The following is a 15,434-nucleotide window of genomic DNA, read 5'->3' as shown; positions in this document are numbered from 1 at the left end:
GAAGGGGCACCCATTCCAGGGGTGATAGTTTATATCAGAGGGGTTCCTCATTCCGGGAGTTATAGTTTGTATCAAAGGGGTCCCCATTCCAGGACTGACCCCTTTTGATGCAAAGAGTTTGCATCAAAGGGGCTCCTATTCCGGGTGTGATGGTTTGCATCAAAGGGGTTTCTCATTCCAGGAGTGATAGTTTGCATCAAACTGGCTCCCATTCCGGGAGTGATAGTTTGCATCGAAGGGGCTCCCATTCCGGGAGTGATAGTTTGCATCGAAGGGGCTCCCATTCCGGGAGTGATAGTTTGTATCAGAGGGGTTTCTCATTCCGGCAGTTATAGTTTGTATCAAAGGGGGTCCCCATTCCGGGAGTGATACTTTGCATCAAAGGGGTTTCTCATTCCAGGAGTGATAGTTTGCGTCAAAAGGAATTCCCATTCCAGGAGTGATAGTTTGCATCAAAGGGGTTTCCCATTCCGGGTGTGATAGTTTTCATCAAAGGGGGTCCTCATTCCAGGAGTGATAGTTTGCATCAAAGGGGTTTCTCATTCCGGGAATTATAGTTTGTATCAAAGGGGCTTCCCATTCCAGGAGTGATAGTTTGCATCAAAGGGGTTTCCCATTCCAGGAGTGATAGTTTGCATCAAAGGGGTTTCCCATTCCAGGAGTGATTCTTTGCATCAAAGGGGTCCCCATTCCAGTAGTGATTCTTTGCATCAAAGGGGTCCCCATTCCAGGAGTGATAGTTTGCATCAAAGGGGTCCCCATTACAGGAGTGATAGTTTGCATCAAAGGGGTCCCCATTCCAGGAGTGATAGTTTGCATCAAAGGGGTCCCCATTACAGGAGTGATAGTTTGCATCAAAGGGGTCCCCATTCCAGGAGTGATAGTTTGCATCAAAGGGGTCCCCATTCCAGGAGTGCATTCGGTAAAGGAAGCTGGTGTGAAAATGTGATTGTTAGTGTTAGTGTCGGTGTGTCAATGTCGGGGAGGGCAGCAAGCTTTCAGCGCTGCCACGATTGGCACTGCTGGTGCATGTTGAAGGTCATAAATCTTGTGGGGGTGGGGGCAGGAAGAGTGATGAACACATTATATTCGGACTATCGCTTTTGACAATGGCCGTCTGTTTTGATAATCATTAGATGCATGCGCCAGTGCGGCCTCTGAGCGAGCGTGTGATTTATCAGCCATGACCGATGGCGAGTCCTGTTACGTTGCTGCTTGGCCGTGTTTTTGAGGTCATTAACGTGCAGTGCGAAAGCATCCCTTTGCCATCCTGACGTTCAGGTCATTCTCTACGCTCACATGACTCAACACATTCCCACGCTAACGTCTTCAACCGTCTTGCTAGAAAAGGCTCCTGTGCTTCTAAAAGGCTGGACACTGAACAAACATGAAAGCTTGGGTGACGTGAGACTACAGCGCATGCAGAGCTAGACAAGGACACAAGACGTGTACACCATGGACACCACTCTGGTCATGCAGCATTGACAACAAGCATGCACACGGACGGAGAGGACGGTGGAGGTGGGAGGAGCTTGGGTGTTAGGATGGGTTGCTAACAAAAAAGACTTCATCGGTGAGATTAACAGCAGCCAAATCCTCTATCAGATTCTTTTCCGTCTGATTAGCAATTTGATTGGATATGTTTGCCAGCAGTCTGCCCGAGCTCGCCCAATTCTTATCAATCACAAAGAGTTACATCGACAAAGTTTCACATCAAAATGTCAATTTGCACCATTGTTAGACACAGTGGCCCCGCCTCTTTTCAAAATTGTAATTTGTATTTTTTTTTCTCCCTTCCTCTAACGCTCACAGCGGCGTGCTCAAGTACGTCACTTGCAGGCTGCCGTTGGAGGCGGGCAAGAGAATAGAGGATCCGGGGGGGCAGGGCTCAGTGGGGGACAGACTGGGGTCAGGAGCCTCTACTTTCCTTGTGGCGGACTCTGGCTTCTCTGCAGCCTGTGTCACGCAACTGTCAGCTACAGCCGCAACGGCGACGCTGAGGGAGGCGAGGGGGAAACAGAGAGTAGTTACTTTGACATCACAGTGAGAGAGAGAGATAGATTAGCAAGAAGGGGGGGGGGGGGGGTGATGAGGAGGACAGAAAGCAGTGGTGATGGTGATGGGGGTGTTAAGAGGCTACTACAGGTGATGTAAAATGTATTTGGGAAGATACTGTGGTGGCTGTGAGCAGGGGCCCACGTTTGGAACCTTTTAGCATCACAGCGACGACATTGAACGCAACACCCCTGCAACCGACATTTTCATGTCCAATTTCTAATTGTGTCATTTATTGTACAAAGTCTTTGAGCTCAGGACGACAAAAAGTCCAGAATTTTTATGGTAGCATTATTGAAACCAAAGGAGACACAATGTCAAATTATAATCATTTCATTTACTAATAATATGGATTTGATTGAGCACAATACGTACTTGATCTCCTACCAAGCAGCATAGCATAGAGTAATATTAGTATTACCCCCATAGAGTAATTCCACACAAATGCGTACTGTCCCTTTAAAAAAACACTCCTGACCTCAACTCCTTATGAGAATAACAGACACCTGTCAGACACTGTCTTCCATTCCCACCTCCACACCACCATGGGAAAGACCAAAGAGCTGAAATACAGTCTGGAGACCTGCACAAGACTGGAATGGACGACAAGAGCATCAACAAGATTGTAGAAAAACGCAAGACTGGAATGGACCACAAGACCATAAAGAAGACTGTAGACCTGCACCTCCCACTACTTATTTACATCTACCTAAAACTTGTGACTTCATAACCTTTATTTCATGTTATAATAAAGCTACCATGAAAGTTCTGGAGTGTTTGTATCTTTGTAACTTAAAGCCTAGAACGGCCGGTCTATGCACAAAAAAAACCTCAAGAGGTTCTTTGAGAGGTTCATTTTCATGCGTCATCCGTACGGCCAACGTGTGTCTTTGGTACGTTTGGTGTCAGGTTCCTTTTTCCGTACATCATACTAGCGTGGTGCTCCATATGTACACCCCACATACGCAATTAGTGCAGCCAACGCATGATCAGATGTTTCTAACACGCTCCATGCGTGTTGAGTAAGAGGGTCATGTGTTGCCTGCAGGAAAACTGCATTGAATCTGTATTTGTAGTTATCAATCTATATTTGTTTACATCCTTTCTTTTCTATGTCTTTATGGTAATATATATGGAAAGTAATATTTACAGTATATTTGATTCCTGATGCAATCCATATTGTTATTTACGTGAGTGGATATGATGTATACGCTTGTGCTGCATGGGTTCACGCTTGGAGATAAGCCTCATAGTAAGCCTCATTAAGTTAATTAAGTCCCAATATATTACACACAGTTATTGACCATTTATGCTCTTGTGAGTGGAGGAAGTGAGGTAGGCCTCCCCCATGTACAGAACCTATCATGCTTCTGTTGTGGATCTTATGCGGTTGCTTTGCACAATGATCAGTTCCGAGTAGTTCTCGCAACCTTCACAGGAGGCATGTAAACGCAAGGTCAGTATGTACGTTTTGGGTGCGTTTTGGGGAGCGTCACAAATCATACGGCCAAAAAGTCATAGATCTGGTTGTGAACTTGGCTTTACCAAATATGTACTTTACCCTTTTGCCAAGACTAAAATGATCAAACCTTGCCTGGTCCTCTTCTTTGGATCTTTCTTTTAGTGCGCCCGCCAGAAATAGAAGCGTATTGTGGTAACCACGACAACCACGCCTGACGCTGTCTGCTGAGGCCAGGTGTGCACGACAGAGGTGCTTAGCAGGATGCAACATGAACGTTTCCCCCTCACGTACAGAATGGCTGTAAGCAAACAGATGGGGGGGGCTTTTTTTCCTTCTGGTATTATTTTAGCCACGCTGCATCCTCTGTTGTGCAGCAGCTGGCCATGCTAAAGACTTTATGAGGCGTGCCTTGTAAAAGGGAGATTAGCCAATAGTCAAGCTGCCTGTCTGAAATCAAATCAGAAACAACATCAATAAATCTACTAATAAATCCAAGATGAGCTTCATGAACTATTTAACACGTCATTAGATGTGATTCCCATTTCTAGCAGGATATTCGGCACCCAAGATATCCTCCATGCAGTCAGACAGGGTTTCTCCGGATGAATAGGAGATAGGTTTGCACTATTAACTCCCCCTGAATGTTTTTTCTTGTGCCTTTCAAAGCCCTCGTCTCTCTGGAGGGAATGACACGAGTTCACATCTAATCTTCTGCCCCCGCCCTACAACACTTTGGCAAAGGCTCTGCTACTCACAGGTCATTATCTGTCTCCGTGCGGGTCTTCTGCTGGCGCCGATGGACCATGACCACGGTAACAGCCACGCCGATGATGAGGCCGATGGCCACGATGCCTCCCAGGATCCCGATAACGCCGCCCGGGGGACCCCGCGCCATCGGCTTCTCTGCAAAGCAGAAAGAAGAAACAAGAGTGTCAGGATGCGACATGAAAATGATTCTCTGTGCAGCTAGAAAATGTACAAAACAGAAAATAATCACATGAGCTGCTTCCAAGCTTCCAAGCACGAAAATCTTCTGTTAAAATCTTTTTTTTTTGTTTGACAGCACGGCTTCTTTGTCCTAAAAAGGCAACCAAAGCGTCCACAGAGGAAGACGCCATTGTCCTGCAGGCTGGCACACCATGAATGCGGCTCTGTTGTGGCCTCTCAGCTGCCACCGCACATCTGACGCAAAGCCCATCAGAAGCTTTGGTTCCCATTTGACAGTGAAGCCTGACAACAAGGAGCAACACCGTCACATCTCTGGTGCAAAATGCCATGGCTTTCATAATAACATGCTTATTTCTATATCATGCTACTTTTTCCTGATAAAACCTCTAAAATATCCTTTTAAAAACTGCCATTGCTGCATGCCACGCCACCCGCCATAACGTGCGTCTTGGAGCACGTAGTATAATGAACGTGATACGGACCAGACACACAGATCTGTGAAATTTACAGCCAAAAAACATGCAGAAATGAACTATGGAAGAGAGAATGTCTGATCCCAAATGTGTGTGTGTGTGTGTGTGTGTGTGGGCGAGGGGGCACAACCATCCAAGTACAGACTTTACAGATTTTGCCTTTGGCCTCAGCTACTCTGGCTGTCCTGTGCTAACAAACAATCAGTCTGCGTCTTCACAAAGACAATGATAACTTCATGTTTGCTTGGACTTGATTTCACTTGAGTTAACCTTAAATTAACTAAATGTAGCAAGACTTAACTTGTATTAACTTGTGTTAACTTTTTGTTTTTTTTTAGTTGAATTTAATTAACTAGTGTTAGCTTGAGTTAAAAATGCGCCTCAGTTGGACGAGTTTCGCCCGAAACACATCATTCCATATTAACTCGAGTTAACAAGTTAACAAGTTAACTCAAGTTAACTCGAGTTAACTTGTGCTAATTGGAGTTAAGATGAATTAACTAGAGGTAGCTTGATTTAACTTGAGTTACCTTGAATTAACTTGAGTCAAATTCCATTAACTCGCATTAACTGGAGTTAACTTGTGCTAATTGGAGTTAAGTTGAATTAACTAGAGGTAGCTTGATTTAACTTGAGTTACCTTGAATTAACTTGAGTCAAATTCCATTAACTCGCATTAACTGGAGTTAAATTGTGCTAATTGGAGTTAAGTTGAATTAACTAGAGGTAGCTTGATTTAACTTGAGTTACCTTGAATTAACTTGAGTCAAATTCCATTAACTCGCATTAACTGGAGTTAACTTGTGCTAATTGGAGTTAAGTTGAATTAACTAGAGGTAGCTTGATTTAACTTGAGTTACCTTGAATTAACTTGAGTCAAATTCTGTTAACTCGCATTAACTGGAGTTAAATTGTGCTAATTGGAGTTAAGTTGAATTAACTAGAGGTAGCTTGATTTAACTTGAGTTACCTTGAATTAACTTCAGTTAACTCGCATTAACTCGAGTTAACTTGTGCTACCAATGACAGCTGTGTCCAGGACACTAATATCCTGTGTTCCTAGATGCCCACACGAGGGTCCACCAGGGACCAATCAATGGCAGCGGGCTGCAAATGGTCCACTGAGAAAAGAGGGGTCACCCTCATGATGTCTCATGTTGACCCTCCTCGGATCGCCTGACTCATGTGGACATAAACGGGACTGACTTAAGTGGGTTCCACACAATAACCTTGGAGACAGCATCTGTCAGATGTTTCTAATGCGAGGTGGAATCAACCCCCCCAAGAAATGGATGAAGAGCATCTTTGAAGAATGCAATCTGGCTGTAACATGGCAACAGCTAAGTCACGGCCGCGACTGTGCTCTCATGGCGCTACCAAAGGCTGGGAATGGCAGACTAAATAGTCTAGTGTTGTGTAACCGACACACACAGGCCTGGATCACAAAGCAATTTCCCTGTGGTGGTTCCTCCAAGCTGCCAGCATAGAGGATTTACATCAGGTGGGTCCAGACTTTCCCCACTGAGGCCCGCATATACATAAGAACAATGAAACGGGGTCGGTGTGATATTCTAACTTCCACAATTCCCAACCCATTCGAAGCCGATCCAATAGGAAAGCTTTCATTTTGTATAAATTAACTCCACCTCATGACAGCCCAGCATCACATCTTCAGGGGAACGTTGCAAGATGTGGCTGAAGGGTTTGTTAGCGCTTTAGCGACACAGCTGTGCAGACAATCCAGAGACTCAGAGACTCACACTCGGAGACAAAAAGGAGGTGGTGTGATTGGACCCAGTCAAGTAGTGTCACGCCTTGCAGTCAACACCTTCTCAAGGAGGCCGCATTGGTACCATGGTACCACGCACCATGCTGGTGACAGTGGAGCTATTTTTAATGTTACTGCCTCATATCGGCACAATAATTGCCATTCTTTCATTTCAGATGGATTAAGGCTGATTTCAAGGTGTCTACCAGTTTGAGCGTATGCATATTAATTTATAATAGTGACCTTTTTGGTCAGCAAGGTTGGGCATTGGAGGCAGAACAGGTTGTTCAGAAAGTGGAAGGTTGGCAGTTCAATCCCCAAATCATCCACAAATGTTCCCTCACTTGCAAGTACAGCGGGTTGGGACCGGGCGGCTTTATAGCCGCTTCCTGGCGGATGATCACATCGGCAGCCTCAAACTCACCACACTCTGCCCATACTGATTTGTGGCCGATCGATGGGAGCACCCCTAATGTATGTGTATATAGATATGGTATATACACACTTATTTTCCACCCACTGCATGATGTGTACTACTAAACAGCAGAATAATAACCTTTTTATCTTGTATTGCTATTGACATTAGGTAATGACCTCAGCATATTTCAAATGTCACCAAAACAAAAAACACATTTGGATAAACCTCGTGACCCGTCTCAGATTTGACTCAGTGTGAGGACATGAGGACGTAAGGATGGAAGGATGGAAGGATGGAAGGACGTAAAGATTTAAGGACATAAGAATGTAAGAACATAAGGATGTAAAAAGATAATGATGAAAGGATGTAAAGATGTAAGGATGTAAGGTTGTAAGGATGTAAGAAACGTAAGGATGTAAGGATGCAAGAACGTAAGGATGTAAGGATGTAAGGATGCAAGGATGCAAGGATGTAAGGGCATAAGAACGTGAGGACAAAAGGATGTAAGGATGCAAGGACATAAGGATGTAAGGGCATAAGGATGTAAGAACATAACAATGAAAGGATGGAAGGACATAATGACATAAGGACATACTAAGAATGTAAGGATGTAAGGATGCGAGGACGTAAGGATATAGGGACATAAGAAAGTAAGGACATAAGGATGTAAGGATGTAAGAACATAAGGTTGCAAGGACGTAAGGATGTGAGGACGTTAAGGATGAAAGCACGTAAGGATGCAAGGACATAAGGATGTAAGGGCATAAGGATGTAAGAACATAATGAAAGGATGGAAGGATGGAAGGACGTAAGAATGTGAGGACATAAGGATGCAAGGACGTTAAGGATGTAAGCACGTAAGGATGTGAGGACATAAGGATGCACGGACATTAAGGATGTGAGGACATAAGGATGTAAGGACATAAGGATGTGAGGACATAAGGATGTGAGGACATAAGGATGCAAGGACGTTAAGGATGTGAGGATGTAAGGATGTGAGGACATAAGGATGTGAGGACATAAGGATGCAAGGACGTTAAGGATGTGAGGACATAAGGATGTAAGGAAGTGAGGACATAAGGATGCAAGGACGTTAAGGATGTAAGGACGTAAGGATGTGAGGACATAAAGATGCAAGGACGTTAAGGATGTGAGGACATAAGGATGTAAGGACATACGGACGTAAGGATGTGAGGACATAAGGATGTAAGGACGTAAGGATGTGAGGACATAAGTATGTAAGGACGTTAAGGATGTAAGGACGTAAGGATGTGAGGACATAAGGATGCAAGGACTTTAAGGAGGTGAGGACATGAGGATGTAAGGACATAAGGATGTAAGGATGTAAGGAGGTAAAGACATAAGGATGCAAGGACATTAAGGATGCAAGGACATAAGGATGTGAGGACGTAAGGATGTGAGGACATAAGGATGCAAGGACGTTAAAGATGTAAGGACGTAAGGATGTGAGGACATAAGGATGTAAGGATGTAAGGATGTGAGGACATAAGGATGTAAGGACGTAAGGATGTGAGGACATAAGGATGTAAGGACGTTAAGGATGTAAGGATGTAAGGATGTGAGGACATAAGGATGCAAGGACTTTAAGGATGTGAGGACATGAGGATGTAAGGACATAAGGATGTAAGGATGTAAAGACATAAGGATGTAAGGACATTAAGGATGCAAGCACATAAGGATGTGAGGACGTAAGGATGCAAGGACGTTAAGGATGTGAGGACATGAGGATGTAAGGACATTAGGATGTAAGGACATTAAGGATGCAAGGACATAAGGATGTAAGGACGTTAAGGATGTAAGGACATAAGGACGAGTATTGGTGCTGAAATACATCTAGTATTGTAGTAAATAGTGAATAGTAAATACCAGTATTGGTGCTGAAATACATCTAGTATTGTAGTAAATAGTGAATAGTAAATACCAGTATTGGTGCTGAAATACATCTAGTATTGTAGTAAATAGTGAATAGTAAATACCAGTATTGGTGCTGAAATACATCTAGTATTGTAGTAAATAGTGAATAGTAAATACCAGTATTGGTGCTGAAATACATCTAGTATTGTAGTAAATAGTGAATAGTAAATACCAGTATTGGTGCTGAAATACATCTAGTATTGTAGTAAATAGTGAATAGTAAATACCAATATTGGTGCTGAAATACGTCTACTATTGTAGTAAATATTAAACAGTAAATACGAGTATTGATGTAAGGGATGCAAGGATGTAAGGGCATAAGAACGTGAGGACAAAAGGATGTAAGGATGCAAGGACATAAGGATGTAAGGGCATAAGGATGTAAGAACATAACAATGAAAGGATGGAAGGACATAATGACATAAGGACATACTAAGAATGTAAGGATGTAAGGATGCGAGGACGTAAGGATATAGGGACATAAGAAAGTAAGGACATAAGGATGTAAGGATGTAAGAACATAAGGTTGCAAGGACGTAAGGATGTGAGGACGTTAAGGATGAAAGCACGTAAGGATGCAAGGACATAAGGATGTAAGGGCATAAGGATGTAAGAACATAATGAAAGGATGGAAGGATGGAAGGACGTAAGAATGTGAGGACATAAGGATGCAAGGACGTTAAGGATGTAAGCACGTAAGGATGTGAGGACATAAGGATGCAAGGACATTAAGGATGTGAGGACATAAGGATGTAAGGACATAAGGATGTGAGGACATAAGGATGTGAGGACATAAGGATGCAAGGACGTTAAGGATGTGAGGATGTAAGGATGTGAGGACATAAGGATGTGAGGACATAAGGATGCAAGGACGTTAAGGATGTGAGGACATAAGGATGTAAGGAAGTGAGGACATAAGGATGCAAGGACGTTAAGGATGTAAGGACGTAAGGATGTGAGGACATAAAGATGCAAGGACGTTAAGGATGTGAGGACATAAGGATGTAAGGACATACGGACGTAAGGACGTAAGGATGTGAGGACATAAGGATGTAAGGATGTAAGGATGTGAGGACATAAGTATGTAAGGACGTTAAGGATGTAAGGACGTAAGGATGTGAGAACATAAGGATGCAAGGACTTTAAGGAGGTGAGGACATGAGGATGTAAGGACATAAGGATGTAAGGATGTAAGGATGTAAGGATGTAAGGATGTAAGGATGTAAAGACATAAGGATGCAAGGACATTAAGGATGCAAGGACATAAGGATGTGAGGATGTAAGGATGTGAGGACATAAGGATGCAAGGACGTTAAAGATGTAAGGACGTAAGGATGTGAGGACATAAGGATGAAAGGACGTTAAGGATGTGAGGACATAAGGATGTATGGACATAAGGATGTAAGGACGTAAGGATGTGAGGACATAAGGATGTAAGGACGTAAGGATGTGAGGACATAAGGATGTAAGGACGTTAAGGATGTAAGGACGTAAGGATGTGAGGACATAAGGATGAAAGGACGTTAAGGATGTGAGGACATAAGGATGTAAGGACATAAGGATGTAAGGACGTAAGGATGTGAGGACATAAGGATGTGAGGACGTAAGGATGTGAGGACATAAGGATGTAAGGACGTTAAGGATGTAAGGACGTAAGGATGTGAGGACATAAGGATGCAAGGACTTTAAGGATGTGAGGACATGAGGATGTAAGGACATAAGGATGTAAGGACGTAAGGATGTAAAGACATAAGGATGTAAGGACATTAAGGATGCGAGGACATAAGGATGTGAGGACATAAGGATGCAAGGACGTTAAGGATGTGAGGACATGAGGATGTAAGGACATAAGGATGTAAGGACATAAGGAGGTAAAGACATAAGGATGTAAGGACATTAAGGATGCAAGGACATAAGGATGTGAGGACGTAAGGATGTAAAGACATAAGGATGTAAGGACGTTAAGGATGTAAGGACATAAGGACGAGTATTGGTGCTGAAATACATCTAGTATTGTAGTAAATAGTGAATAGTAAATACCAGTATTGGTGCTGAAATACATCTAGTATTGTAGTAAATGGTGAATAGTAAATACCAGTATTGGTGCTGAAATACATCTAGTATTGTAGTAAATAGTGAATAGTAAATACCAGTATTGGTGCTGAAATACATCTAGTATTGTAGTAAATAGTAAATAGTAAATACCAGTATTGGTGCTGAAATACGTCTAGTATTGTAGTAAATATTAAATAGTAAATACCAATATTGGTGCTGAAATACGTCTCATATTGTAGTAAATATTAAACAGTAAATACGAGTATTGATTTGTAATAAGTATTAAGCCACCAAGCGTGCGCGTCTGAGATACGGGTCACCTTGTCTTCTGCTAACACCCATCCTTCCATCCTTCCATCCTTCCATCCTTCCATCCTTCCATCCTTCCATCCTTCCATCCTTCCATCCTTCCATCCTTCCATCCTTCCATCCTTCCATCCTTCCATCCTTCCATCCTTCCATCCTTCCGTCCTTCCGTCCTTCCTGGCTGCTGGCGGCGTGGGTCCCAGTGCTGCTTCCTGTCATGTGCACGGCGCTATGATGGATACGTCAGACCCTACAATCCATCACAAGCGAGGCCTCCGCCCGCCACATTGCTTCTATTTGCCGCAGGCGAGGCCGCACGTTGGAGCCCCGGGGATAGCCACTGCTTCTGCACGTTGATCAGGTTGGTGTGCGAGAGCGCCACTGAGTTTTGATTGAGAGGTGACACAAGACGGCAGAAGACGGTTGGTATGTTCCTGCAGAGACCTTCATGCAGGAACATGCATGCAGGAATATGAGGGGGTGGAGTCAAATGGTTTTGGGGCAGCCCAGTTGGTGCACGTTACACATCAACAGGGAGGGACAGGAAGCCAGGATTCTACGCTCATGGAGCGGGTCGGCCTGATGCTGCGGTCCATCGGCGTGGCGGAAACAAGTAGGCACCGCAATGAAATGTTAGCATGATAAATCCAACTGATGTCAAGTATTTCACCGTGAAAGTGAACCAATTCCACGAAACGCATGGATGAGCATCTTTACCACATCCAACATGGCGGTAACAAGTATATACACTATGCGTCTACGTTGTACTGGTCAACAAACATGGATAGTGTCCTCTTATCACGGTTTCCAACTGCGGCCATCAGGGGTGTGGGGGCCGATGTGTTGGGGTGGACAGATTGAGGGTCTGGCGGCTGAAACAGCCCCTCGGATGCGACCACCTGCTCCCCAAAAGACCACAGCGTCTGCTCTGCTAGCATGTCAGCAGCCAGTTCAGGTATTTAGTGGCCTTTATCTCCTCATCCGCGGCTTACACGGACCTTATGTGTGTGTAAAACACCAATCTGTTTGCAATTAATCCAGAACAACCCCCCCCCAACCCCCCAGCACCAACACAGCCCACATTTGGGTAAATGCTGCAGGGCTCCCAATAAAAGACAGCAATGTGGCTTAATGGAGTTCATAAATCTGTATTTCACGCTGCCAATTCCGAGAGCCACATGCTGCTGCTGTGTCCAACCCCCCCGCCACCCCCGCCCCCCTCCTGGAGTTAGGAGGTAATCTCGTTAAAGTTCAATGTTTCCAGAGCCGTCTCCTGTGGGAACTGGAGGTTGCTGATGTCGCCTTCTTCTTCTTTTGATTTTTTCCACAGCAGCGTGTCCTCTGGAGACCGTCCCACTCCACTCAGTACTGCCTACCTGGGCGAGGGGGGGTTGCTGTTCTGAACCGGCCCACAGAGGGCAGCACTTGATTAGACACAAATTGGTGGCACATGGGGTGTGTTTATGAAGAGCGTGGGCTTCATGACAAACACCTGAGTCCACATAATGACTTCTTCTGTGTGCTGTGCTCCATTCTCAGCCTGGCAGGAGGAATGGATGCCTGCTTACGGCCCAAGCCGTCCTGGTGGAAACACTTTTGCCACTCAATGGTACGTTGATGCCAACAACTCTGTCTTTGATGGTAATGGCCACAAAAAGCAAGCCGTCAGTGTCAACACGGCAACGAGGTCTTTCAGCATCTTTAAAAAAAGCACTCCATCAATAAAAGCCCATGCTAGGAGGTACGCACGTCACACGCTGCAGACGTCAGTCCAAACATGTCAGTCCGAATGAAATATCCTGACATGACTACTACCAGGAGAACCAGAATATAGAGGGGAAGGAGCCACCTGCTGTGGCCCAGCAAGGTGCACTGTATTCGGGCACACGCTCCAAGCAGCTGGTGTGCCGCCACGGAGGTTATTTCAGTTGACTGATATGGTTTTCTGTGTGATCCACGGGTTCTCATCGTGGAGCATTTGGTAGAACATCTTCCTCTTAGAATAAATGTTTGATTCCAAGTGAGCTCAGGGGAAGTTACCACAGGCCGAGCTTGGTGAGCTTGATTTGCTCACCTGCACAGTGTGGGTAATCTTGCCTCATTGGAGTCTTTTATTTAATTATCCGAGTAATTTGTAATGGTATTGGATGTATGGGTATGATGTCATCATTCTCATCTATCGTTATAATTGTTGTGCACGCCTAATTCAATAATCTCCCTCTTACGTAAAAGTGACTTTTAAATGAAGTTTTACCAGTCCTGTTTCTTTCTGAGCACCAAAAGGTGATGAAACATCCATCATCTCCCACGTCATTGTGAAAACAGCAGGCTTCGCTACACATCTTGAAGGAACCGTCTGGCAGTCAGGTGCAAAGGTAGAAGCTGTAATTGTGATGCTTGATTTTTTTTTTTTCAGTGCTGACCTAGCATAATGCTAACATATAATGTTAGCACGCAGTGAGAAGTCCATCTGTCCAGTCATATCATGGGTAGGTGGGGGGGGGGGGTGAGTGCTTGGATCATCACTAATCTGCAAACGAGCTTCTTTTCGGCTCTATCAAAAGAGCGTGCTGATAGTCCTTTCTCCTAGCTCTTCCCTGGCGAGCTCTTTCACGGAACTCCTCCGTGCTGGGAATGTTAATTCGGCAGCCCTCCGCTCTTCTCCTCACATCTGCAGCCCGGGTCTCCACCTCCTCATCGGCGTGTCAGCAGAAAAGTCTCCACGCCGAGGTCACGGCTGTAATTTCCTGCAGCCAGTTAAAAGCAGACAGACCAGCTCGTCGCGCTCGTGTCGGAGAGAGACACTTTTCAATTTAACACTTGGGGGCTGCGCGAGTTCTTCCTCCAATAGAAGCCCCCCCAGTCCTCATTCCCCCGCTAAGCTGCTGTGTCGCCACACGCTGGCATGTATTCAAACAAGCTCAGTGGGACTCAAACGAACATGAGACACATCTTTGTCATTTCTATCACTCCACAGTGAGGCTTTCTGGAGCTTTTAGCGAGTAAAACAACACCGCTACTAGCTTTTAGTGATTCATTCATGGTAGCAACGCAGAAGTTTAGCAGGTCTCATTGGTGTTCCGTCATTGGAGTTGGAATTTTAATCATCATCCCACACGTTGGAGACAAGAAATGACTTCACTGACTGTCCTTTTTCATCTTGGCACCATTCTACTGTATTGGACTGCTTTGTCAAAACCTTTGTTAAAGCCTTGTTACAACATATCATATGTTAAAACATATGTAACAGCTTTCATACGCTGTACAAAAAATCCCAAAATAAACACTAAAACCTAAAAAATCTGCAAAACAGCAAATAGACTGAAAGAACACTGAATTATTGACGGTACAATTCACTGTTCCTTTCCATTGTCCAAAAAATTGTCCAATTGCTATATACCGTAATTGTAACGGTAATCCAATTGAGATCCAGTTCAATACGATATGTTTATGTTACGGTTTGTTTTCGATACAAAAAAAATGTCCTTGCCTTTTTTAATCTGAATGTGATTGAATTTGACATTTTTTTTCTCCCATGCCTCCTTGTGATGTACTTAGGTGTTTGTGGTCAATGAGTCGCGTTTTTGTTTTGCTTTGCTTTGCTGCAGCCCTGGCTAGCTTGCACACTGCACATGTGGCATCGAACATAACGTCTACACACTTTACTCCCTTCTTCTTCCCTTCTTCCTGTCAAATGGAAATATATCCATTTAGTGCAAGGAATATAAGGAATTATGACATCATACCAAGAAATACATTAACATGAACCAACAAAAAAATGTTCTAATGAGGCAAGAATGTTCTGTTAGCATGAGCAAATCAAGCGCTTCTTTTCTTCGTGCAGATTATGTGGGACCAGCCATCAGTGTATCATATGTGCAATAATCCATCCATCCATCCGTCCGTCCGTCCTTCTATTCATCTGTCTGTCTATCCATCTATCAATCTGTCTATCCATTCATCCATCTACTGTATCTATCTGTCCATCCGTTATCCATCTATCTATTCATTGAT

The 15,434-nt window shown here is 44.2% G+C and overlaps 1 protein-coding gene across 5 annotated transcripts in view; it reads right to left on the bottom strand.

The window, feature by feature from the left end:
- Window positions 1-15,434, bottom strand: part of nectin1b (nectin cell adhesion molecule 1b) — a 121,257-nt gene that overhangs the window by 24,305 nt on the left and 81,518 nt on the right. For 4 of the 5 annotated variants that reach the window (XM_078792617.1, XM_078792616.1, XM_078792615.1 and 1 more), the window contains exons 6-7: window positions 4,273-4,420; window positions 1,930-1,996 (exon numbers count right to left, since the gene is read on the bottom strand). In XM_078792617.1, the coding sequence (XP_078648743.1) occupies window positions 1,930-1,996; window positions 4,273-4,420 (215 nt within the window). The remainder of the gene's footprint in view (window positions 1-1,929; window positions 1,997-4,272; window positions 4,421-15,434) is intronic. The other variant, XM_058080331.2, reaches the window with a different exon arrangement.

The sequence above is a fragment of the Doryrhamphus excisus genome, linkage group LG8 (assembly GCF_037039965.1).
Source record: "Doryrhamphus excisus strain RoL-2023G ecotype Guam linkage group LG8, RoL_Dexc_Guam_v1.1, whole genome shotgun sequence".
In the NCBI taxonomy this organism is placed as follows: Eukaryota; Metazoa; Chordata; class Actinopteri; order Syngnathiformes; family Syngnathidae; genus Doryrhamphus; species Doryrhamphus excisus.
This window is presented reverse-complemented; position numbering and strand designations above follow the sequence as displayed.